Genomic DNA, 24,955 nt, shown 5'->3' on the forward strand with positions numbered 1-24,955 from the left:
CATGTATTGATAGATTGCCATATCCAGGTGACGGGGCAGATAGAAGGCTTTGTGTAATGGACTAGAAGCTTGCAGCAGGTTGATCAGAGAGAGGAAGACCATGAGGTTGACAAGTGTAGCAGGTTGATGTAGAGTGCAGGGAGTGGTGCATTTAATCTCTCAGAGAGGGGACGCGCCACTGAAATTCTCAGCCATATCTCATTACAATGCCAGTTCTCTTGGCTCTCTTTGTGTTTCTGCTCACTATGTTTCCACAAGGATGCCTATTTCAGCATAAAAGCTAGATTTTGGGTTGTTGGAGATCGTCTGTTCCTTAATCGCATCAATTTTAATTATTTCCTGATTCATTTATTCTAAATTCCTTTTACATCAACCCCTTTCTGGGTTTTGGTGGTCATTCACTGTGTTTTTAAAAACTTTTATGTTGCTGAAGAGTTTATAACCCTACCTGGTCATTTCTGGACATATACATGTGAGAAATGCTAAATGGATCCATTCATGAATGTGTGTCTATTTATGTATATATGTAACCATAATAATTGTATAAGAAGATGCCATGAATTTAGGAGAAGAGTCAGGAAGGAGGGATTGATCGGGAGGGAGATGGGCATGATGTAGATGCAGTGCTTATGTGTGAATTTCTCACAAAAGTAAAATAAAAATTTTAAAAATGATCCTTTGTTTTATGAGTAAGCACATTCAGGACCCAAGAATCTATTACAGCAGAGTCTGTACAGCTTAGCCTCAGCCATTGCAGAGTCTTCCTGTCCTATTCATCTTCAGCCTCTCTTTGTGTTTTGCTTTCTGATCCACTGGTTAGCACTGGCAACTAACACCATGTTGCTTGTTGAGCCTCTATCCATGTTGGCTATGTGCCATCAGGGCCTGGCTTGGAATCTACAGTGGATGACGGCACATCAGCTCTGCAGAGAACAGTCATATTCTCATTTGCTCCTGCTAAACTGCTTTGAGATATTGCCCCACATCCGCTGAGTGTAAGTCTCTGACGTTAAGGGATTGGTGTCAGCATGGGGGAGCTGTCTGAATGTCTCACTCTCCTTGCTGTTTACTCACTCCAAAGCTACAACCATGCTCACATTGCTTTTACTTCTAAGACAATTATATTTTCAGGGGGTCACATTGACCCTCACCCTTCCATTGGCTAATTTTATCACCCAAAATAGTTTGGAAGGAGGGTATTGAATGTTTTCACAGAATCCCCTGTGTTGTAGCAAGTCAGGTTGTGTAGCTTTGGTCTACACTGACTCTGGTTCAGGTGGGCCTTAAACCCTGAGCAGAAGAGTTGCATTGTGCAGCCTTGGTCTCCAGCATCCTTTGCTACTTCTCTCTGAAGACAGAGGGGCCAACTGACTGTGCTTTACAGTCAGTGGCTTGGTTCTCAGCAGGGAAACTGCCTCCTTCCCGGGGCAGAATCCTTCTCAAACGGGATGCCTAAACATGTGTCATTTTTATTCAGTTAGTATGACTACCATCTGAAACTTTTACTGTGAAATTCATGATTTAATAAGGCTTTTAACAAGCTGCTATGGTTTCCTGGTGTGTAAACTAAAAGTTAGGGCACATAACTAACTTAGAGATATGGGACATGAGGCAGCTAAGTGATAGATGTGGGAATGTTCATGACTTTGTCATGATGTTTCAACCCTGAGTGGAACCATGGAATGTCACCACATGGCTCAGTCTCCTGGATCCAGTCATTTTCCATCTGTGCCGGGTAGTTTTTGTCAACTTGACACAAACTGGAGTCACCTAGGAAGAGAGGACCTCAATCGAGATGCCGCCCCCATTAGTAGGCAAGGCTGGGGGCCATTTTCTTGCCTAATGATGGATGTAGGAGGACCCAGCCCACTGTGAGCAGTGCCATCCTGGGCAGATGGTACTGTTTGTATGAGAAAATGGCTGAACAGGCCACAGGAAACAAAGCAATAAGCACCATTCTTCCATGGTCTCTGCTTCAAATCCAGACTCTAAGTTCCTGCCTTCTGTTCTTACCCTGGTTTTCCTGCATTATAGTCTACAAATTGTGAGGTAAGTTAACCTCTTCCTGCCTAAGTCTCTTTGGTTATGGTGTTTTCAGCTGTAAGAGGAGCAAACTAGGACACTGCCTGTCTGTGTTTAGAAGACTGCATTGGGAAGAGCATTGATGATTGATATTTTATACCTAGGAAGAGCTCCGCCCCATCCTTGCCCTTCTGTCTTTCTCTGTCTCATTCTCACCAGATATGCTTCCTGCTTCTCCGTCCACCTGGTCTGTGCCAGTCCCTTCCTCTAAGCCGCCATCACCAGATCCTGTGTGTACCTAGCTGCTTATTCACGGAGAATGAGGCCAGGGTGGTGGCAAAGAGGGAGCCAGGCACGGAAAGGACAAGAAGCAGAAGTCACACAGGCCCGAGCTTCCGTCAGCTGCGGCACTGGCTCCTCTGCTGTAACATTTCTTCATTTATCGTTCACTTCTTTATATAGAAACACAAGAGCAGGGCTGTGGTGGCGCACGCCTTTGGTCCCAGCACTGAGGAAGCAGAGGCAATGAGTCCCAGGGCAGCCAGGGTTACACAGAAAAACCCTCCCTTGATAAAAGAAAAATAAAAATAAAAAAGCAATAAATAAATAAATAAATAAATAGAAACAACACTTCTCACCTTATATATTTGTTATTTGGACAGAACCAGTAAATACCTCATAAGACTTAGTACACTCCTGTCCTGTGGAGGACGTCAAAGACAAAGTCACTTCTATATTCGTGTTTATTTTCATTTATTTTTATCTAGTTAAAAGTATTAAAAAATAAATGCTTTACTAATCAGTAACCCACCTAAAAGCAGATAAGAGAGGATGTGACTTGGACTAGCCTAATAAATTTTCCCTGATCTGTATTATGAATCAAATAAAAAGCATGAACTTAAAAGATTAACTCAAATAGTAGACCTGATAGTCATATCCTACCACTGATAAAACTAGTTTTGGAGAACGTGAAATATTTGTACAAGTAAATGAAATGTCTAAAGCTGAGCTCCCAATTTAGAGCATGCTCTGGTTTTAGACGGCACTGCGTCTCTGGTTGTCACTCACTGCACGTGGTTGTCACCCAGGACCGTGCACACGGTCGATAAGCTTGTCCCATGGCCAAGCCCCACTCCTCATGCGCACTTCCTTGGGGCATGCTTCTCCTGAGAGGAAAATGCTGTGCTGTGCATGTTCTGGTCTGAGCTCCAACTCACATGCCAGGCAGCCTCTCCATGGAGGACAAGTACTACAGGGGGAGCCTTCACTCTTAGAACGTCCCTCGAGCCCCGTTCTTTAGCCAGAATGCTGCCGGAAGTCACAGGCATCCCTGACAATGGCCCACTCACAGTAAGACCATACTCTGTATGGCCAATCAGCCTGCAGATGGCCACCAGCACTCAGGCTCCTCCTCCTGTGGTTTTCTCTCCTTTTCTCCTTCCCAAGTCCCAGCAGTCAAGGCTCCCATGCTGGGCTGCGATCTGGTGTCACTTCAGCAGTGACTCAAGCGTGTGAGAAACCTCGGGTTTTCAGGTCCTCGTTAGTGTCTTCTGGTGACATGAGTAATGCCGTAACCAACAAGATGAACTTGAACGAGAAACCTTGTTGAGGTGTCAAGTGTCAAAATATTAGTGTTTCAAGTTGACAGACAAGCAGTTGGAAAGGGTCCAGGAACCAAGGGTAGACCTGAGTAAGTCACAAAAACACGGAAGCCCAGGTTTGTTTGGGTTTAGGATGACAGTGGTCTCTGTGAGCAGCATATCGGCCCATTGTCTGAGGAAGCAGCGCTGAGAAAGTCCAGAGCCTTAGCCAGGTGTGATGGTAAGAGAAAAAGAACCCAACCCGAGAAGGCTCAGAGAAGGCAAGCACTTGGGCTTCTACAATAACCTTGGCTGAATTTCTATTTTCAAACCATCATATGTCATTTTGGAACAAAACTGACTGTGGTTTGGAGTAGATGTGGCAAATGATGGGCTGGGTTCATTTTGATCCTGAAGTTATAAGGAAATAGAGAGCAATTGAGTTTTGATAAATGCTTTTTGGATGCTGAGACTGTTGTAGTGTCTCTGAAGTATCACTGAGGACCAATGGCATGGGTATAATGTTGCACCTCAATTCATGCTTTTGAGAACAGGAGGCAAATTCAAGTAATATCATTTAGGAGCTAAATGGCTGTGTTCATGCTGACACAATCCTTTTGTCCCTGTGCCTAGGCGTAGTCAGCTCTCTTGAAAGGGCACATGGTATCATCCAAGAGCCTTTCATGTGGACTCTATCACACTGCAGGAAAGATGGCTCATGGATGGGACATACAGCCATTTCTATACCATTTCCATGTGTGTTTGATCCCTTTAACTTGGATACCTTATGTATCCATATCCATGCATGTAGTCTGCAAGTGCACAGGACATAAAAACCAAACAATTTATAATTGTGGATAGCAAATACCAGAAAGTAGATGTTCTGTTTTGACACTTCAGTTATATGCTTATGTTACTGAGAAGCAGCAGGTTTCGGGGTTAACATACCTGGTTCCTTCCCTGCCTTATGGAAACAGCAGGAGACTACTAAATTTCCAGTGACAATGATAGACAGGACTGGCCAGGTGGCTGTGAGGCACAGGCCCTGGGAGGGCTCCTGTTCAAGCTTAGGAGGTACCAACTTCTGCTGAAGCCTGGTTAATAATCTACTCTCTGACAGCACTAGGAGGAGGTGTAGGCAGGGTATGCACTAGATATCTTATGATTAATTTAGTTTCTAAATTAATCCTCTTGGTTCAGTAAAGAAACACTCTGATAGGAAAAAAAAATTCATCTTCCATGACTTATTCTCTTGAATAAGCTAGCCAAAAAACAAGGCAATAGAGTAACCTTTTAAAATATTTCATCATCCATTGCTTTTCAGCAGTTACCAAAATATCATTTTTATCAGTTACTGTGCTCTAGATGTTTAGTGAAATTGAAACTTATTTAAATATAACATATCATAACCAATTAAGTTATTAATTAAACAAATGTGATGCTTGAATAATTTGTTAGTAAAACACACACACACACACACACACACACACACACACACACACACACACAAATTCCTCTTGCTGTCTCAGGACCCCATTGCCTGAATGTGAAGTCCATTTGCCCAACCACCAGAGAACAGCTTGAACCTGAGAAGCTAAAGATGATGTTAATCTAGACGGCCATCATAAAACACAATGACATCCCACAAGGAACCTACAACAAGTCCAACACAAAGATGGGTGGAGTTTGATTGTGGGGTTACATGCTATAGGAACGGGGCTTCGGAAGGACTAGAAAAACCTTTAGAGACTCTGCAGTCACCAGAAGAGAATCTGAGATCATCAGAAGGGAAGAATGGCATGTTTTGTTCTTTCCTGTAGCCACCTTTCCCTGACTCTTTACTAGAACATGTGTTTTGAATAGATTACTATCTTTTTGTCTACTAACTAGATGACAAAATACCATGAAGAGGCTTAACAAATCATCTGAAGTCACATAGTAAATATATGTTAGAACCACAAGATGAAAACCGAGGCGTCTACTTTACATCCACCCTAGGCTTTCTGGAGAGGGGGAGGATCATCTGTGCTGGGCCTTAATGATTTGAGTGTCTGTTTTTTTCCTAAGAGTTGTTTTGGAAAGTAAGGGGTTGTCCACAAATGACAAATCTTATAAAAGTAGGTCATGATTTGTCTTTAAATTTAATACATACACTGGTTGCCTTCAAGAGTGTGGAAAGCCAATCTGAGTAGCACACGAAGCTGAACTACTACAAAGGCAGAACTAGAAAGCAGAGTCCTCTTTCAGCTGAAAGTTCCAGAAGGCCAAAGTTGCTGCTCCTGGGTGGCAGCCTGCTCTTGCTCTGCCTGGTTCTGATCAGACATTTTAAGCATTGCCACTTCCCAGACCTGGATGGACTCTGGGCCCCTGGGGGGCCAACCCTCCATGGTCCTGATTGCTTCACTGATAACTTAACCAAGTTTTCCTTTGTCCTTTCTGCTTCCCTGGCAGGAGCTATGTGGCTAATGCTTAACTTCCCTGCTGTGAGAAGCCTGGGCTTTCTGTTAGACCCCCCACCACTGTTCCCTACAATGAAAATTGGCCTTTTCCCAAGATCTAGAAAATGTTTCTCCATGCCTATCAACTCAGCCTGTGTGAATCTGCAAACTCATGTGGACAGCCTGGGAAGCACAGGGTTTCCTTTGGCGCATCAGTGTGAGAGAGAGAGACTCCCTGTCCCCAACCTCCCCATGAGAATGGATCACAGCTCCTGAAATCACAAACATAGCCATGTGTCCACTTCATCCTGCATGTACTGAGTCATCAAAATAGGCTCGAATAACAACAGCATAATAACAATGAAAAGTTCCCATAGACAAGAGCAAGTTAGAGTTTTGAATCTTCTTCATCCATCATGAGCCTTAATGATGCTCTTCTTGGTGTCCTCTTCAGTCCTCTGTCAGCTTGTGGCATCCTCTTTGTGGGAAGTCTTTGGGCTTCTTCTTTGTGCCTACTGTGTACAATCGCTTTCCTGATGTCTCAGACCATCTCCCCACTGCTGGTGATTTTTTCTGGGTTGACTTTGTGCCCTGCAAATATTTTTGATGGACTCAGGATTTCCTGTGTATAGCTTTTGATCATGAGGATACATAGGCAAATGGGGAAACTGAGGCCACTGTCATCGATACATGTAGCTAGGTGACTTTCTCCCTTCCTATTTAAATGTCCTTTATTTCTCTCTCTCTTGGTTGATGGCTCCAGCTAAGACTGCCAATCATTTATTGAATAAAAGCGATGAAACAGCATCCCTATGTTGCTCCAGGTCATAGCACACATATTTTTTTTTATCATTTCTCCAGTTAGAGTACTGATACTTAGGTCTGTATTTGAGTACAGCCTTTATTATTCTAAGGTTCAGTCCTTTCACGCCTAACTTGTTCAGTGATTCTATCCTGAAAGGAAATTGAATCTTATCCAGTGCCTTCCCCGCATCTGTGGTGATGATCACATGGGTTTGGCCTTTGTTATCCTGATATGATGTCATTAACTGGTGTATATTGAACCATCTTTGCCCGGGTACCTCACTTGATTGTGGTGAATTAACTTTCTAGCATGCTGTGTTTTCCAATACAAAATCACGCTTACAAGAAATATTTGGCAGGGGTTGTTAAGGCTTAAGTCCTAGACTTGAGTGGTGTGTTTATAATCTTGACATGTTGGATAGCCACGAAGCATGCCTCTTGAGTGTAGCCTAGGTTCCTACTTCCAACTGTTGGTTCTCATTCTCATCAATAGCTGTATTATCAATCTTTAAAAGTGTTTGCCATTCTAAAAGTCTAAAAATACAATCTCAGTTTTGTCTCCTCAACATATTTTAAATGTCGTATTCAATTATACTATACAGGCATTTTATTGTTTTCTTCAAATCATTGATCTCACATTTCCTATAATATCTTGTCTAGAAAGATCTTCTTGTGTGCTAAGATCTTCATGTTTTGTTCTGGATTGATTCTGTTAACAAATTTTCTGCAATTTATGATGTTATTAAAAATTTAAAGTTCATTTGAGTAGACCTTTGGAAATTATTAAGATTTTAATTTCCTCTCTCTTCTGAGACTACATGCCAATATCAATATCTAACCCTGTGCACAGGTTTTCTCAAAGCTCAAGTAATTGTGACTGAAATCCACTGTCTTTGGTGTGTTACGACGCCACCCTATCCCACCCCACCCCACCCCACGCCCATGCCACCCCACCCCAAGCCCATGCCATCTATAAATCAGGTTATAGAGCCATTCTGTGCCCCAAGCTCTCTGGGAAGGTGCAGATGAAGAAAACTCAGGTTGTGTGCAGGGACTTTCCTACCCTTCCTTATCAGCCCTTCTTGCACAAGGTTTCATTGTTGGGGCAGCCATATTGGAGGAAGAAAGAGAGAACATCCCATCTGTCTGGAGAGCTAGTGCGGCTTCTAACTGTGGTGTGTTTTCTCTCCCCCTCCTTTTTTCCAGTTAGGCATGATAAGAACAAAGGACGCTGATTACTTTTTAAAGCCACTTCCTCCACACCTAACAGACAAAGCTAGCAGGTCCGCACAGGCTGGCTCTCCCTCCCACGTACTGTACAAAAGATCCACAGAGCCTCAGGCTCTCAGAGAAAATGAAGTCCTGATGGTCACCAGGAAGCGAGATCTGTCAAGACCTCACCTTCACCGTGGCAACTTCCATCTTGACCTCCCACGGAAGCAGCATTTCTGTGGTAGACGCAAGAAATGTATGTAAGGGTGATTTTTGTGCATTTAATGATTTGGATGATTGTGTAAGATAATGGGATACTTTTAATTGATTAAAGGCATGTTCTACACAAGGTGAAGTGTACTAACTGTTACTGCTGTCATCAGGGGTGACTCTAGTGATCGCATTATATCTCTCATGAGTGGTGGATGGATGTGGCAGATGATTTTTTTAAAAAAAGCTAGGGAGCAGATTACAATGACACACATCTCAGAAGTATAAACCCTGCCAGACATCTTAAAAAACCGAGAGCCCTGGCATCGCCCTCAGTAACTCTATACTTGAGGTTTAGACATATTAAAGCTCACATAGTTTTCCTGCTGAGATAACTTATTTATATGCATATTTGTAGCTTTACACTACCACATCAAAGAGGTGAGTGGAGCACAGAACTTACCTGCAATTTGTCAGCAAGCCTTTATGAGCATTGTGTTGTTTTGACCCCTTAGTGAGAACTCCTGTTTGCATGTATCCAGTTCTCATGGTCCAGGAAACCCACAGTTCTCTAGAGTCTTCTCTTGGCCTGAGCGTTCAGGCATCGCCTGATTGGCCTTTGCCAGGGAACACAAAGGCAACCTAGGCCTCCAGCCCAAACCTACTCTGGCTCTCATGGTTGCTTGATCTACCTCTCTGAAGCAAAAGAGAGAACCTAGCAGGTATTCTACGGATCTTGGTGAATAAGAAGGCTGGATGAAGCCAATGGTGCTCAATGAAGGGACAAGTGTCACTGAGGTATCAGAGCCCATGCAGTGTCTGAACCCATGATGTCCCATGAACAAAATTCAAGGGCTGTGTTCAGATGGGCCTGGAAATCTCAGAGTGAATCAAGTTCAGTGGGATTCCTCTTTTGCCTGCTTGGCTTCTTGCAGAGTTGGCGCTGATCTTCTCGGTGGGTCCTGTTCTTCTAAGTGGCTGTTACTCATAGAAAGGTTGTTCCCATTAGAACCCCTGCTTTCAAAAAATGTGAGCGTGTTCTCTTTAGAAGCAGATGACCAATGCAGATGATTAGTTAAAGTGGATGCTGAGGCTGGAGGTATGGTTGGTGAAGGCAACTTGGTCATCTCAGCTGCGGGCATCTGCTGACATGGCGTTAGCTAGACCCACATGTCCCTAAGGCAGACAGTGTTTGCTTTCAGGGCCTTCTGAGAGTGTTGCCCCTGTAGCCAGCATTGGTTGCCCTGCTCTCTGATGTGCCCTGCCTTTGTGATGCACACATTTTCCCACCACTGGAGGTTAAAACCAAGAGATCTAAAGGTCACACCACACCTATCTGAAACCCTTTGCTAACACTTTCTAGAGAAGAACCAGGAGTTGGCTGTATTTACTCCTTCTGCATCTGTGGTCCCACAGCATCCTCTACAGTAGCTGATATAGAAGCCAAATGACCCAGAACAGCTCCTACAAGGGTGTCTATGCATGTGTAAGTTACAGTGGTCACAGAGCTTCCATTAACCTTAGCTAGGGCTTGTTTAGGTTTGGGATACAGGCTGAGTGAGTCTCCCACAGATTAAATACTTGTGATGGGAAATTTTACATATTTCACCACATTTTGAGCTGTAGAATACTTGTGTGTACACATAATGATATAGTGGCTGGCTTTTTCATCTGACCCTCAGATAAGCTTTATTAGGGTGCACAATATATTGGGGAGACACAATATATCACCACATGAACATTCATTTTTCAGACTTCTGTAGCATCAGCTTTGACTCTGGCTTTGTGTATTTGCTCTAGCTTTCTCTACCCATTCCTCCATAGACATGCCCCAGCCTCCCAAGGATGACCTCTACATCTTGCCTGATGAGTTCAAGCCTACCTCCCGCCACAAGCGCTCCCTCCTGAAATCCCACAGAAATGAAGAGCTGAATGTGGAGACGCTGGTGGTGGTTGACAGAAAGATGATGCAGAACCATGGCCATGGGAACATTACCACTTACGTCCTCACTGTACTCAACATGGTAGGGATGGCCTCTTTGAAGTCACAGGCATACGTGTGTGTGTGTGTCTCATGCCTGTGTGTATGTGTGCCTGCCTGTGTGTGTGTGTGTATGTGTGTGTGTGTATATTTGTGTATGTGTGTGTCCTTGTGTACATTATGTGTATTTGTTCATGTGCACATGCTTGTTTGATTGTGTGTGTGTGTTTGTATGCATGTCCTTGTGTGTGCACGCCAATATACATTTCATTCTTACTTGTATACCTGTGTCTTGGTGTAATAAATTCTTATTTTACTAATTTCCAATCAAAAGGTGAGATTTCAGAACTTTGGGGAATTGAATAGGGGAAAACTAATTTGATCATTGTTGCAATGTGGCTTGTTTCTGAGGCACTTGGGGTACACTGGTGCCCTCACATATTAAACGTCTCACCAGGACATTGACGCACACATTTTGAGATAACAAATCTTTATCAGATTAACATGTAATTTTAGGCTAAGATAATGCCTATCTCTTTAAGACTATTAATGTTCAGGTGTTGAATATAAATTATTTTATCTCCAGAAACCAAGAAACTCCTATCTTGGAATATCTTCCCAGATGAAACATGTCTTTATCTTAAGGAACACCCATGGGAGTGATTGTGGAGCTGTGAGAGATGCTCTGCCCCACCTCCTGTGAACTAAATCCACATCACAGAGAGAAAAACTGGGCTGTCCACATGTCAGAGAAAGTTAATCACAGTGTTTTAAATATATGTTTGACCTCCTAAGTCTGTGAACTGAGTACCCCACATGGGCCTGTGTCTCACTCCCTATAGGTACCCCCAATTTTCTCTCTCCCCACAAAAAAACTTATTGTATATCTCTTTCCTCACAGAATATTCACATCTTCACCAGAGTACACACATGGCTCTCTCCCCACAGAGTACCCACATGGCTCTCTCCCCACAGAGTACCCACATGGCTCTCTCCCCATAGAGTACCCACATAGCTCTCTCCCCACAGAGTACACACATGGCTCTCTCCCCACAGAGTACCCACATGGTTCTCTCCTCACAGAGTACACACATGCTCTCTCCCCACAGAGTACCCACATGGCTCTCTCCTCACAGAGTACCCACATAGCTCTCTCCTCACAGAGCACACACAATGCTCTCTCCCCACAGAGTACCCACATGGCTCTCTCCCCACTGAGTATTCCTATTGCTCTCTCCCCACAGAGCACCAGGCTCTGTGGCTGCACTCTGTCTAGAATCTCAGGGTCCTGATCTGTGGCAGCTATCATTTGCCTGTGTTCTGTAGAAGTGTTCCAATATTTCTTTACCTCAGTATCAAAGAGCTGCCGTGGTTATCTGCAGCCTCCAGGATCACCACCCTACCCCTGCTCCCAAGCCTGAATGTCACTCTAGGCCTTTGTTTCTGCTTCTGCGTGCCGTACCCCCTTGTGTTCACACATCACACCCATCCTGACTTCTGTTCCCTCCTCTTGGTCTTGTCCTAAGTGTTTCTCCTGTGGTCCCAGAAGTCCTTGTGGTGCACTTGGCACTTGCCATCACCACTAAGACTGGAATAATCCTTCTAGCAAGATACAGTGGCCCATGCGTGGAATCTGTGCAATCCTAGTACTCAGGAAGGAAGCTGAGATGGACTCAGTGTGAATCAAAGGCCAGCTAACCTACATAGACTACAAGACTGTTGCAGTAGTGATGTTGATGAGGGTGATGATGAGGACCATGATGATGATAGTGATGAGGATGATGATGATGAGGACCATGATGATGATAGTGATGAGGGTGATGATGAGGAGGACCATGATGATGTTGATGAGGGTGATGATGAGGACCATGATGATGATAGTGATGAGGGTGATGATGAGGACCATGATGATGATAGTGATGAGGATGATGATGAGGACCATGATGATGATAGTGATGAGGATGATGATGAGGACCATGATGATGATGATGATGAGGAGGACCATGATGATGTTGATGAGGGTGATGATGAGGACCATGATGATGATAGTGATGAGGGTGATGATGAGGACCATGATGATGATAGTGATGAGGATGATGATGAGGACCATGATGATGGTAGTGATGATGATGATGAGGAGGAGGACCATGATGATGTTGATGAGGGTGATGATGAGGACCATGATGATGACAGTGATGAGGATGAGGATAAGGACCATGATGATGTACTGATGAGGATGAGGATGAGGAGGAGGATCAGGGGGATTTTTGAAAACTGTCTCTCCTTCATGCTAGGTAACAGATAGACACCCTTATCCTCAAACTTTAACTTTAGACTTCCAGGCTTCCACAGTAAGAGTTCCATAATCAGCCTTCCCACATATCTATACTACTTCAGAAATGTAAAGATGTTACACTCACTTAGCTAAGGCATTGAAGAACTAGGGTTTACTCTTACAGGCAAAATTTGGGCCATGGCTAGTCTATAGCACACTCATGGCTAATGCCCATTTTCTGTTTTCAGGTGTCTGCTTTATTCAAGGATGGAACAATTGGAGGAAACATCAATATTGCCATTGTCGGACTCATTCTGCTAGAAGATGAGCAGGTATTCCAGCTTCAAAAGCAGCAGCTTTATTTCCCGTGGAGGAAAATGAGTGTGAAATGCTTCTTTAAAAAAATACAGTTGCTCTGTGCAATACATGTTTATTTCTCTTTTATTTGGGAAAAGAAGGATTTCATACTTTGTGTTTAAAATGACTCATTTGTTTTCAGTTCTTTCTAATGGTGCATGTGCATGTGTGTGTGTGTGTGTGTGTGTGTATATATGTGTATGTGTGCATGAGTGTGTTTGTGTGTGTGAATATGTGTATGTGGTGTATGTGTGTGTGAATATCTGTGTGTGTGTGTGTGTGTGTGTGTGTGTGTGTGTGTGTGTGGTGGTGAGGTTGTATTGCCACTGCCTGGGCCGGGGGGGGGGCAGCCCCCAGCAGTGCAGGGCTCAAAGGGAAATCCACAGCGTTGGTGTGTACTATGCTTTTGTATCAGAGGGGGTTACAGGAAAAAGATACTCACACTCTCTCTTGATGGTTCTTTATTCTTCTGTATTCTTCATTTTGTATTCTATATACTCTTTTCTTATCTCTATCCAGAAATGTCCCTCTGTCTCTCTAGATGGCTTTCCTTCTCCTTCTAACTCTCTTGATGTTCTCCTCCTAATTCTCTCATTCTTGATGTTTTCCTCCTAATTCTCTCGTTCTTGATGTTTCCCTTCTAACTCATTTTAACTCTATATTTTTTACTTTACAGCTTATATACCCCAGCAAAGTCTTCCAGACAATATAACAATTACAATGTGGTTACATTCTGTTTTTCAAGTAAATGATTACAGTGAATACAAGTAAAAGCAGCATATTTTCCATGTCACTTATATGATTAAGCATTTTAAGTATTACAGGTGAAAAACAAATTATCCCAAGAACCCACATACATTCATACCCAATAACTTGTTATAGATTAACTGTGTAGGCAAGTAAAATATTCTTCTTAGTCAGGTCTTTTACTGGTAGGTTGCATTTTGCAGTTACAAAGAAAGGGCCAATTACTTTGTTACTTATCTTGAAAGGTAATCTTATAGGAATCTTAAAGGAATCACAAACCTAAACTTTTATATATGAAAAACTGTCAGCTCTATTTTAAATCTTTAGGGTACACACCCACTCATCAATAGTTTTTATATCAGGATATTGAGGTGGTCAGAAATGGGTATAAGGAATTAATCATCACCTTTGGTCATCAACTAATCCTAGCAAGAAAGGTGTGTCAGCTAGTGATAATTGGGCTGCTTTGTTCTTATTCCCCGACCTTAAAGAGTTCCTCACTCAACTATGGCCTTTCTAAAACTTTAGATTATCTTCTTGGATTTTTCACCTCAAAGCTATTATCAAAACATCTGATCTAACCTGAAGTTATTACACGGCTTTGTTTCAGCTAATGCACACCGAAATTTGTGACTGTATTTTTCAGCATTAAAAATGAAAGAATTTAAGCTAACTGGGCTACTGGACTCTTAATCATGAACCTAAGCCACAGTCTATATGGCTCCTCAGTAGTAACTCATGTGTTCGAGCTGTGTGACACACTTCCTTGTTTTTATTTTTTTATCATCAAAACTCAATTTAGACTAACAATTTCTTTCTTTCTTTTTTTTGTGTATGTGTGTGTGTGATTTTGTTTGTTTGTTTGTTTTTTCGAGACAGGGTTTCTCTGTGTAGCTTTGTGCCTTTCCTGGAACTCACTTGGTAGTCCAGGCTGGCCTCGAACTCACAGAGATCCACCTGCCTCTGCCTACTGAGTGCTGGGATTAAAGGCATGCTCCACCACTACCCAGTGTATGTGTGTGGTTTATATGTGTGTATTGAGTGTGTGGTGGGGTTGTATGTGTATGGTGCATGTATGTGTGTTTGGTGTGTGTGTATGTTTGAGTGTGGTGGTGAGGTTCTGTGTGTAGTGTATGTATATGTGTGAGTATGAGTGTGTGGGGTGTGTGTGTATGTATGTGGTATGTGTGTGTGCCTACGTGTATGTGTGTGTGTGTGTGTGTGTGTGTGTGTGCCTACGTGTATGTGTGTGTGTGGTATATATGTGTGTATGAGTATGTGTGAGGTATTTGTGTCTGTATGTATGCATGTGTGTGTGCCTGTGTGTATGTATATGTTGTGTGTATGAGCGTGTTTTGTGTGTATGTGTGTGTGTGTGTCTGTGTGTGTGTGGTATATGTGGGTTCATGGGAAAACAGAACCTAGGATGCATTTGTCATGAGACTGTGGGAAGGAAACATACTGGTAGATTGAAAGACAAATGTGTCTTCAGCCACAATAACTTCCTGTGTGTGCTTTGCTAGAAGACTGACTATGTCCCCAGTATGGATGGTGAGCTGTGCTGTCTCCTGCTGTACCATGTTGTTTACTCCGCCACCTTCTGCTTCTCAGATCTCCACAATCCTCAGGCTTAGATTGTGTCTTTTCCTTGGAGATCCTGGAAGACAGAACACATTTTCCTTACTGCACGCTGGTCTCAGTTAATGGTGTCTGGGTGGCAATGGGGAAGGAAGGCCCTCCCCTCCAATCCAAGCCTCCTGTCACCCCACACAGCTGTGTGCTGCTCCCTGGGGAGCACCTCACAGCAGCATTCCCAGTGTGGAAGTCTTCATTAAAAGTGGATTCCACTTCTGTTTCTCCATGCTGATAACTGACTCAGCAAAGGCATGTGGGTCCAGGAACCGAGCCAGACACCGAGCAGCCACTCCTACCCTCGGTGATGTCTTCAGTGTCTCGTGGTAGCCACGGCGCCCTTGTTTATAAAGCAAAGAATGTTTTGGATGGAATCAGAGATGATTCATAACATCTGTGGGACACCCCTTTTTCAACACAGGTGGGATGCAGCAGGGCGGGCTGTCTAGCCTGTCTAAGGCCATTGTCTGCTCTGAGAGCGTGCAGCTGGGAGGCTTTGCTCAGCTAGTCAGGCTTCTCAGGTGACAGGTTAATTATTCCCTGTATTAAAAACGTTTTTACTTTGGAATTCATCCAAGCCGCACAGAATAAGCACAAGGTTATCGTTTGATCATACACCTGTGTTCACTTTAATTAGCAACAGTTTCCTGGAAATCACCAGCTGAGGAATGCAGACGTGCTTCTGCACTTATGTGCAGCAGGTCGCTTAGGTGCATGTGACTCTTAGAAAACAAAATAAACATCGAAGGGGAGAATGTCTTCGGTGACTAAGAAACAACTATTTTCAGTCGTGGCTAATGCTTTTTACAAGATAGCATTCTGAAACAAGGGCATATAAACTGGTATTCTCTAATTGCCCTTACGACATGGTAGCAAGCCTACAAGCGGGTTCAATAACTCAATGCACCTGTTGTCATGGTGTTCCTGGCCCTCCAGCCTCGATCCCTTATAGTTCTTGACTGCATGCCCATAGTTCACTGCTGCTCTATCAGCACTTGATAGGTATGGGTAAGTTTAATGGTAGTCTACATTGTTTCCTTGATGTTTGTTTTCCAGAAATAAAGCTTTAGAATTTGACCTTTTTACGCAAATAAATTGCCTTTGTGTAGAAAAATTACGTCTTAACACTGTTACAGTAGACATGGGAATGCTGCTATTCACTTAGGTTGTGAATTCACCACTAGTGAGGTTGTGTGTGTGTGTGTGTGTGTGTGTGTGTGTGTGCTGTACAATCCATATACAAAAGAGTCTATTCTAGCTACAATTTTTCAAAGTATTAGTCAAAGATATTTTTACACAGAAGATTCATGCTCGTATTTTGTCTTTCTTGGTCAATAATATGCATTCCAATTGGTTGTGTATAGAAATGCACATAAGTGTGTTCACTGAATCCATACAGATTTGTAGAATACACTATCATTGCGATGATAATACATCATATGTAACTCTTATATTATGTACCTTCTGGGTCCATCTGTGTGTTTTAAATCTCCATTAAGAATATCCTGCTCTGTTGAAAATGGCTTTTGCATATTTTATTTACATTTCCATGGGTGTCTTGGCCTCTCTTGCCTAGCCAGGGCTGGTGATTAGTCACCATGCGGACCACACTTTAAGCAGTTTCTGCCAGTGGCAATCTGGACTGATGGGGAAAGATGGAACTCGCCATGACCATGCCATCTTACTGACTGGGCTGGACATATGTTCCTGGAAGAATGAACCCTGTGACACATTGGGTAAGATTCTCCAGCATGATTTGGAGAGATGTGGAAGGGTGTCACATCAGAGGTTGATGTGGTTACCATCACTACAACCAGTAGCTTTACCTATCAACTGATGTGTTACAAGAAAAAGTCCCACCTCAAATTCCAGAGTTCCTACCCTTTCTCAGGTAAGAACTGCCCTTCCCCATCTTTTCCACCACTACGAATGGGACCAGGAGATTCAAACCTGTCTCATGATGTGGTAAGAGTAGTGGATTTGTTGATACTGATGGAAACGCCACAGTAATATTGTACTGTCCGTTTCCATATTTGTCTGTAAAGATCTGAGCATCAGCAATCCAGTTGTGTTCTAGACATTCACAGAGTGACACAGCACTTTGACATTTCCACATGGCCAAAGAGTGTGCTTCTAACCAGGACTCTACAGAACATTTCTTCTGAACTCTATTTCTTCCCCAAATTCAGAGGGGTAGTTTTATTTTAGAAGCATCTGGGTAAAACTCAGTCTAGCAGAGGTTAGCTCTGCTTCTCACCAAGGCCTGCTTATGAGGCTGACCCTCGGCTGGCCCTAGAAGACATGTGTTTTACCCACCCTAGTCAGCAAGGCTCATAATTTTTGGACTGCTTGGACACTGCTTACCATCTACTTTCTTTCTAGTTCTGCTTCTCACTAAGGCCTGCTTATGAGGCTGACCCTCAGTTGGCCCTAGAAGACATGTGTTTTACCCACCCTAGTCAGCAAGGCTCATAATGTTTGGACTCCTTGGACATTGCTTACCATCTACTTTCTTTCTCCAGAGGTCTGAAAGTTTTCTATGTGTCAGGCACTAAGTACCTCCATTACCGCTCCCAGGGACAACTGCAGACACTGAGAATCTAGTGATATTTCTGGATAGATGGCTTTACATGGATGTTACACTTCCTTGCTGGGGACATCAAGATGCCCCTGTGTGATTGCCCTAAGGGAAGTCTCAGAAGTCCAGCATGGTTTCTCCTCCTGTCTCCCATGAGCTTTTCCTTCTCTGCCCTTTGTCTTTCTGCAGTATTAAATCATGAGTCACAGACGGCAAGTGCTTAGCCTTGCAAAAGTGAATCACTGAGCTTGGGGTGTGACCCTGAGGACATCACAACACACTCATTCTCTACTGTTTTTCCTCTGGAGGCTTTAGTGGACAGATATTTCTAGGAAAAGGCAGGAACCATCCTCATCTGCATTTAATCCTCTCTTCTATTTCATGCCAACTTTAGTCTTTTCCAGGAATACTGCATAGAAACTGAGCCTGTTTACCAGAAGACAGAGTCCATGGGCTCCTGAGAATACATAAGATATATCACTTCCCCCACAGCAGCATATCATATTTACATGGCTGTCCAAAGGTAGCTCATCTCACATTTCCCCAAATGAAGATGAGAACCAAACTTTAGCAAATATTAGAAAACAAATACGCAATCACTCATTATCCATCAACCATACTGTGCATCCTCTTTATCTTTATGTCCTATAGGGTTCGCACCCATAAACGGGATGTGCAGTAAGTACCGAAGCTGCACAATCAATGAAGACTCGGGACTTGGACTGGCTTTCACCATTGCACATGAGTCTGGACACAAGTAAGTCTGTCTCATGGGGAGGGCGGTGCTCTGCTGACTACATGATCTCTGCATTTCAGTATCGGTTCTGTGGTTTCATCTCATTTTCTAACTGGCTGCTGTTGTGGTACTCATTTGACTAAACAGAGGAACAAGACTACTACTCCGGAGTCTCCCTCTCTCTCTTTTTCTCTCTCACATACACACCACACACATACACACACACACACACACACACACACACACACACTCATATTTGATTTGTAGACATGCTGTACTTGGAGGCATACAGTGGAGCTTGGGAGTGTGGTCACTGAGAAGTTGCCCCGGTAGGACATGGTTGACATTACATGTTCTGACACTGACTTCCAAGCTATCGCCTATGAAATGAGGTAACCTCAGGTTGTGCTGGGAGCTGGGTGGTTCAGCAGCCTGGATTAACAGGGCCCTAAACAAACAGCAATCAACAGTAATAGTGTCGGGCTAGTGACACGGCCCAGTGCTTAAGGTGCTTGCTATCAAGTCTGACTCTGAATTTGATCCCAAGACACTCATGGTAGAAAGAGAATCCAACTCCTGCACATTGTTCTATGACGTCTACACTCATGCCTTTGTATGTGTGCACCTACACAAAGACCCACGAAGAGAGAGAGAGAGGATGGGGTGACAAACAAGTGTGATAAGTCACTTATGGTGTCCTTTTTTTTTCATGTAAAAGAATCTTAAAATTATAACCGCAATGGCTTATAGAAATCATTATTCTTATACAAAATTTCATCCTCATAATCCTGTCAGCTGTTTCACCTTTGAGCATGGTCTATTGAAACTTTTCCAAAGGCCCCACTGGCTCCTACATTGTTACGGACATCCTCTGAGAACCCTGAGGACTGCAGAGCTCAATTGTCATCACAGAAGTTATTTCTGCCCTGTTGAGACTGTGCTTGAAATTTCTCTTAGAAAATGCACAACTTGGGATTGTTGTCTCTGCTAATTATCTTTCTTGGAGCTCGATTTTCCTGTCAAGAGAAAAACAGAAGCAGTGTTTTTTATTTGTATTTTGACAGAACTAGTTTTTCTACCTCCTATTGGAAAACGAACTCAATTCACCTGTTGTCAGAATAACATTCACACGTGTGTGCTCACATGCATGCACATGAACACACACACCACAGGTGCAAGTGTGTGATTCTTTGTTCAATCAAATCCTACAGAGGCCCCTTAAGTTTTGACTTTGTGTAAACTCTTGACCTGAAGACAAAGCTGAACACCGTGTTACCATTCCCTTCATTACCACAGGTAGTGATTGATGATTTCATTGCCTAGAAAATTACACCTGCATTCTGTAAGGCTTTCAGTTAAAACATAATTGTAATTTTAATAGTCCACTAGAGTTAAAAACTTTCATTATTATAATGACACTGGACTCTTGTTGTCCTCTCAACCGTACCTGACCTTAATTAAAGAATCAAGGCAAGAAATATTTAAGTCACTGAGAACTCAGCCTGCAAGAGTTTGATAAGCAGTGGGATAGAGACACAGGCATTGGCAGTACTATCCACTACTACAGGTGTCAAACTTAACTGAAACTCAGCGTGATTCTTCCTAGTTGGAGCTCTCAGCCTTCGGTCCCACCTGACCCATTCGCTGGATCTGTAGAACATAAGAGCTGGCCAACCCTTGAACCATGACCTAGTGATTGTCTCTGCCCTCAGAGGAGACCCTGTGCTCATGTCGGGTTACCCGTTGCCATTCCTCTTTATAGTTCTTGTATTTGAAATCGCCTGGCATTTGACCATTCACCCCGCTACCCTACCACAACACATATCCCCACAGTTGGTATGTGAAGATGTCTCTGTGTGGGGTGATGTGTCAGGAGCACAGTGCATGTTCAGTATATATGGAGGGCTTTGTCCTCTAAGTTTACATAGGGAGAAACTGAGGCTCAGTGAGTTCAACAATTTTGCCCAGTACCAAACAGCTCATGTATGATTGAGCCAAGATGTTGACTAAGCTCCTTCCCTCAGCACACACACAGACACAGACACACACACACACACACACACACACACACACACACACACACACCACATTTCCATAGCTCCTGCTTACTCCAGCAACCTGTCTGAGGTCTGCTAATCCCAGTCCAACTGTCGTTTCCATCTCTGTCCCATGCCTCCTGGTGAGGGTGCTCTTCTTACCTAAGGAAGTCTATGTCAGAGCTGTGGACATCCTGGTCCTACCTACGGCTACCCTCATCTCTCCAAGGGGAATCAGTATCTGGATGGCATGGCCCCCTTGTCCCACTCAAGGGCATCTCACTTCCTTAACCATACTGTCCCAACAGCCTGCACTATTTCCTAACACTGCTTGCCGTTCATCACCCTGGAGACAGGTTAGTGATAAATAAAGTACTTTCTTACAGCAATGGGACACACAGAGAATAGTGGAAGACACGAAAGGCACTGAATGTTGAGTGTACTTCTAAAAGCCAGTTTATCTGAAATTACGTTTGCAATGTTTTGTTTTCTTCATGTCATTATTATTTAGTTATTGTGCTAACTAATGGGTCTGTGGTGAGATTTTCTTACACATGTATTATTGTACCCTGTTCTATTTTCACTTTCCACTGGCTTTCCCCATACCCCTTCCCCTTCATAACTCCTTCCTGATTTCTTGTCTTACATATGTATTTGCATGTATACATATATGTCCATACATTTGTATTCTCCATGTGAGAGAAAGCAGGCACCATTTTCTCTTTTTCTTCACACTATCCTGTCTGTTGCTTATCTCTTTATATCTCTTCCTCCACCCTCATTGTCCACCTTATACTTCCATTTCATATTGTATGTATATATGTAGGTAGGTAGGTACATAGGTATGTATATACGTGTGTGTGTGTGTGTGTGTGTGTGTGTGTGTGCAAATATATACATTTAAATCTAGACTCCAAATACAGGAGAAAACAAAAACCATTCTGTCTTTCTGAATTTGGCTTGTTTCACTTTACAAAGTGACCTCCAGGTTAACACTTTTGTATCTGAGTCACAGTCATTGCTGGAAGATTGCCCTTTAGTCAACACACAAAAATGAATAAGCTCCTACGGACTGTTGTGTTCATGGGCAGCATGTGTGTGAGCCTGGGTGGGAGACATCTAGATCCTTCAGGAACAAACTCTTAAAGATGAAGGGACAAATACTAATAATTATTTAGCCTATAGGATGATAACCATTTTAAATAGAGTGCCATGGTGCATGGGAAAAGAAGTGTAATCTGGTACACATAGCTTGAATTATACTTCTTGGTAACAAATGCCAGTCTTATCTTTGAGATATGTCTCCTCTTTCTTCCATGACTTTCACATTAAGATCACATGTGGTCCCTGTGGCATTTTTATGTAATAGTCACATTCATGGTGCACTGATTGGAAAGAAAACTTATGATATAGTAGGGCACAGATTTTTGTAGGCACCAGAATCATATGCGGTGGGTGAGCACACCGTCAGATGCTCACTCCTATTTCATAACATACTAGTAAGCCAGAAGTCTCCCAGGGCAGTCTTTGGGTAGCCGAAGGGTGTAGAATATTTCTCTGATGCTTTAATACTAGCAGAATTTGAAATCTGATCATTGAAAATACCTTTGATGAAAAAAATAAATGAAAACCAAGAAATCTCCAGCCCCCAGGCATTGGTATTTGCATTCCTTAGCATGTGGGCTGAAGTGGTGGTAAAATTATGTAGGTCAAGTGTGGGGCTGTAACGTTCTCCACTGAGAGCAGGTCAAGGGTCAGCCAGGACAGCGTGCTTTGGCATTTGGTTGTCATTGCTCTATCCCCAGTGCAACCTCCCTTCTGGGATTTCAGCCCAAATCCTTCTCACAGCCATGACACATTTCCCCTGCCATGTGGTTGCCTTGGCCTTGATTAATTGCCTTTAAAAGAACTTCAGAGAATGGGTGGAGGTTAAAATGACCACATCCACATCACCCTTGGTACTGACCAGGAATTTTGCAGAAATCTGACAATATTTGCCTGTAAGATCTCCTTGGATACACCCTCCAATCACACTCTACTTGGACCACTGCATAGATCCTACAGGCCTTGATATCTGAGTGTCTGAGCTCTTGGCTTCGTTCTGGATCAAGGGCTCTCCCCAGCCCTTAGCGTTGTCTTCATTGGGGTGTAGTATAGTGAGACAGCAATTATAAGCCATATGTTTAATGCCATGTAAACATGGCAAACATCTACGTACATGCATGTGTTCTCAGCCTCTGTACAAGGACATAATCTCTTATTCCCTTTAGAGCCCACCTCACCACCATTGAAGGTCTTCCTGTCCTTGTTGGCTGACTTCTAGCTACTCATGATGGGAGTCTTGACAGTGGCTCCCTAACCAAGTAACCATCTTGCCAATTTCCGTTTTCTCTCTTGAGTCTTTCCTCTTTCCCATGAGTCTCATTCACTCAACACCTGTTCTTGGGGAGTCAATATAAAGACAGAGTATCAAACAGCAGTAGCCAGTAGTAAGTGGCCCTTCAATAATGTGCTTACACTAATAGGGAAGATCACGTGGTTCTTTCAGGTACCCCAGGTTTTCCTTCGAGGCAGTTTGAAGTACTTTCTGGGAGAGCTGAAGTACTTTCTAGGAGAGTCCTTCTGCAGTCAAAACCCTGGGAATGTAAAAGATGCAGAGCTTTGGTAGGAGGTGGCTGTTTGAATCACTGGTCCTTGTAGGTTCAGGGCTGCCAATACCACGACTCTCCTGAAGAACATGCTGTTTGGCAGTGAGGGATACATGGTCATCTGTAATACCCGGTGTGTTCATACAGGAGGCCAGCGTAGAAGCCCCAAACTGCTCTGGTTTCCACTCAGTCAGAATAGGTAGATATTTAAACAGTTCCCACCTATTCTCCTAAGCTTGCTCACTGTTTGCAGAGAGACGCCCTCTGGAGCAATAGAGGGATTTGGGTCAGGGAGTCAGGTACTGCCTATCTGCCACAGCCTCCAGTTGTGAGGAACTAGAACCAGGGAGTGAGCGCCCTTGCATGGTTGTGAAGAAGAGTGTTACCTACCTGGCAAGTACCTGTGAATGCTCAGTAGTTCTAAAATCAATCTAAACATTCGAATCACCAGGGGACTTATTTGAAAAGCTCAAACACCTCCATTTTTTTATTTTCTAGCTGGAAACCTGGCTTCTGTATTTCATTTTCTCATTTAAATTTTTAATTTTTGAGAATTTCATGTATGAATAACTGTATTCACATAATTTCTCTCTCTCTTTCTCCTCCTCCAACTCCTCCTGTATGTATCCCACTCCCTGTCAAATGCATGACTTCTTCAATTACTGTTGTTACATATAAACATCCATGTATATATACATTTGTTTATATAAATACAACCTGCAGAGTCCACTTAGTGCTAATTGGGAGTTACACACATGAAATATCAACAATATCATCACCTAAACAAGACTAACACACCAGTTGACATTCCAACATGATGGGTGAGCACCCCCAGATCAAGAGTTACAGGTAATTAATGTCTCCTGAAAGAGATTCAGTGTATTCCAGGGGAAACTCTCTGATATCAAATCCCAAGTTGTCAGCCCTAAACACATACATGTATGCCTTCTGTATTTCTAACAAATATCTCTGAAAATTCTCCCAGGCCTGGTAGTATCTATGAGACCTTTGGGATTTGATATGTTGCCCTTTGAAGCTATGTGATAAGTCATTTGTTCTTCCAAAAGGCTCCACAATTTGTCTGATAATTTTTTTTTGAAGAAGGGTGGTCTTCATATACTCAGCTTGCCCTCACAGTGTATAATAGATACTATAACCCAATCTCTGAATTAAAATATCCATTTTCTATCTTCCTTAGCTTTGGTATGGTCCATGATGGAGAAGGGAATATGTGCAAAAAGTCTGAGGGCAACATAATGTCCCCAACACTGGCAGGACGCAATGGCGTCTTCTCCTGGTCCTCCTGCAGCCGTCAGTACCTGCACAAGTTTCTAAGGTACGGATCCCTTGAGCTGGCTTTGTGCTCACTCTCAACTGGGCAGGGGGTGGCTTTTTCTTTTTTTCACATCAGCATTCTTGATTATTTTACATTTTATGTGTTTTTTATTATAAAATTTATTTGTTTGGCAATTTTATACATGTATATAAAATGTATTTTCATCATTTACACCCCCATTATCCCTTCTCATCCCCTCCCACTTACACCAGTCCATTCCTTCTCCCCAAGTCCCCCAGTCTCTGTCTGTCTGTCTGTCTGTCTGTCTGTCTCTCTCTCTCTCTCTCTCTCTCTCTCTCTCTCTCTCTCTCTCTCTCTCTCTCTGTGTGTGTGTGTGTGTGCATTTGTATAAGTGTAGGTAAG

The 24,955-nt window shown here is 43.1% G+C and overlaps 1 protein-coding gene across 1 annotated transcript in view; it reads left to right on the plus strand.

Annotated features, from left to right (window-relative positions):
* The window catches only part of Adamts16 (ADAM metallopeptidase with thrombospondin type 1 motif 16), a 117,015-nt gene that overhangs the window by 31,669 nt on the left and 60,391 nt on the right, over positions 1–24,955 (plus strand). Inside the window, exons 4-9 of the mRNA XM_059276456.1 lie at positions 8,051–8,312; positions 10,091–10,290; positions 12,771–12,854; positions 16,835–16,994; positions 18,488–18,593; positions 24,455–24,592. Coding sequence (XP_059132439.1) covers positions 8,051–8,312; positions 10,091–10,290; positions 12,771–12,854; positions 16,835–16,994; positions 18,488–18,593; positions 24,455–24,592 — 950 coding nt within the window. The remainder of the gene's footprint in view (positions 1–8,050; positions 8,313–10,090; positions 10,291–12,770; positions 12,855–16,834; positions 16,995–18,487; positions 18,594–24,454; positions 24,593–24,955) is intronic.

This window comes from Peromyscus eremicus, chromosome 11, assembly GCF_949786415.1.
Source record: "Peromyscus eremicus chromosome 11, PerEre_H2_v1, whole genome shotgun sequence".
Lineage (NCBI taxonomy): Eukaryota > Metazoa > Chordata > Mammalia > Rodentia > Cricetidae > Peromyscus > Peromyscus eremicus.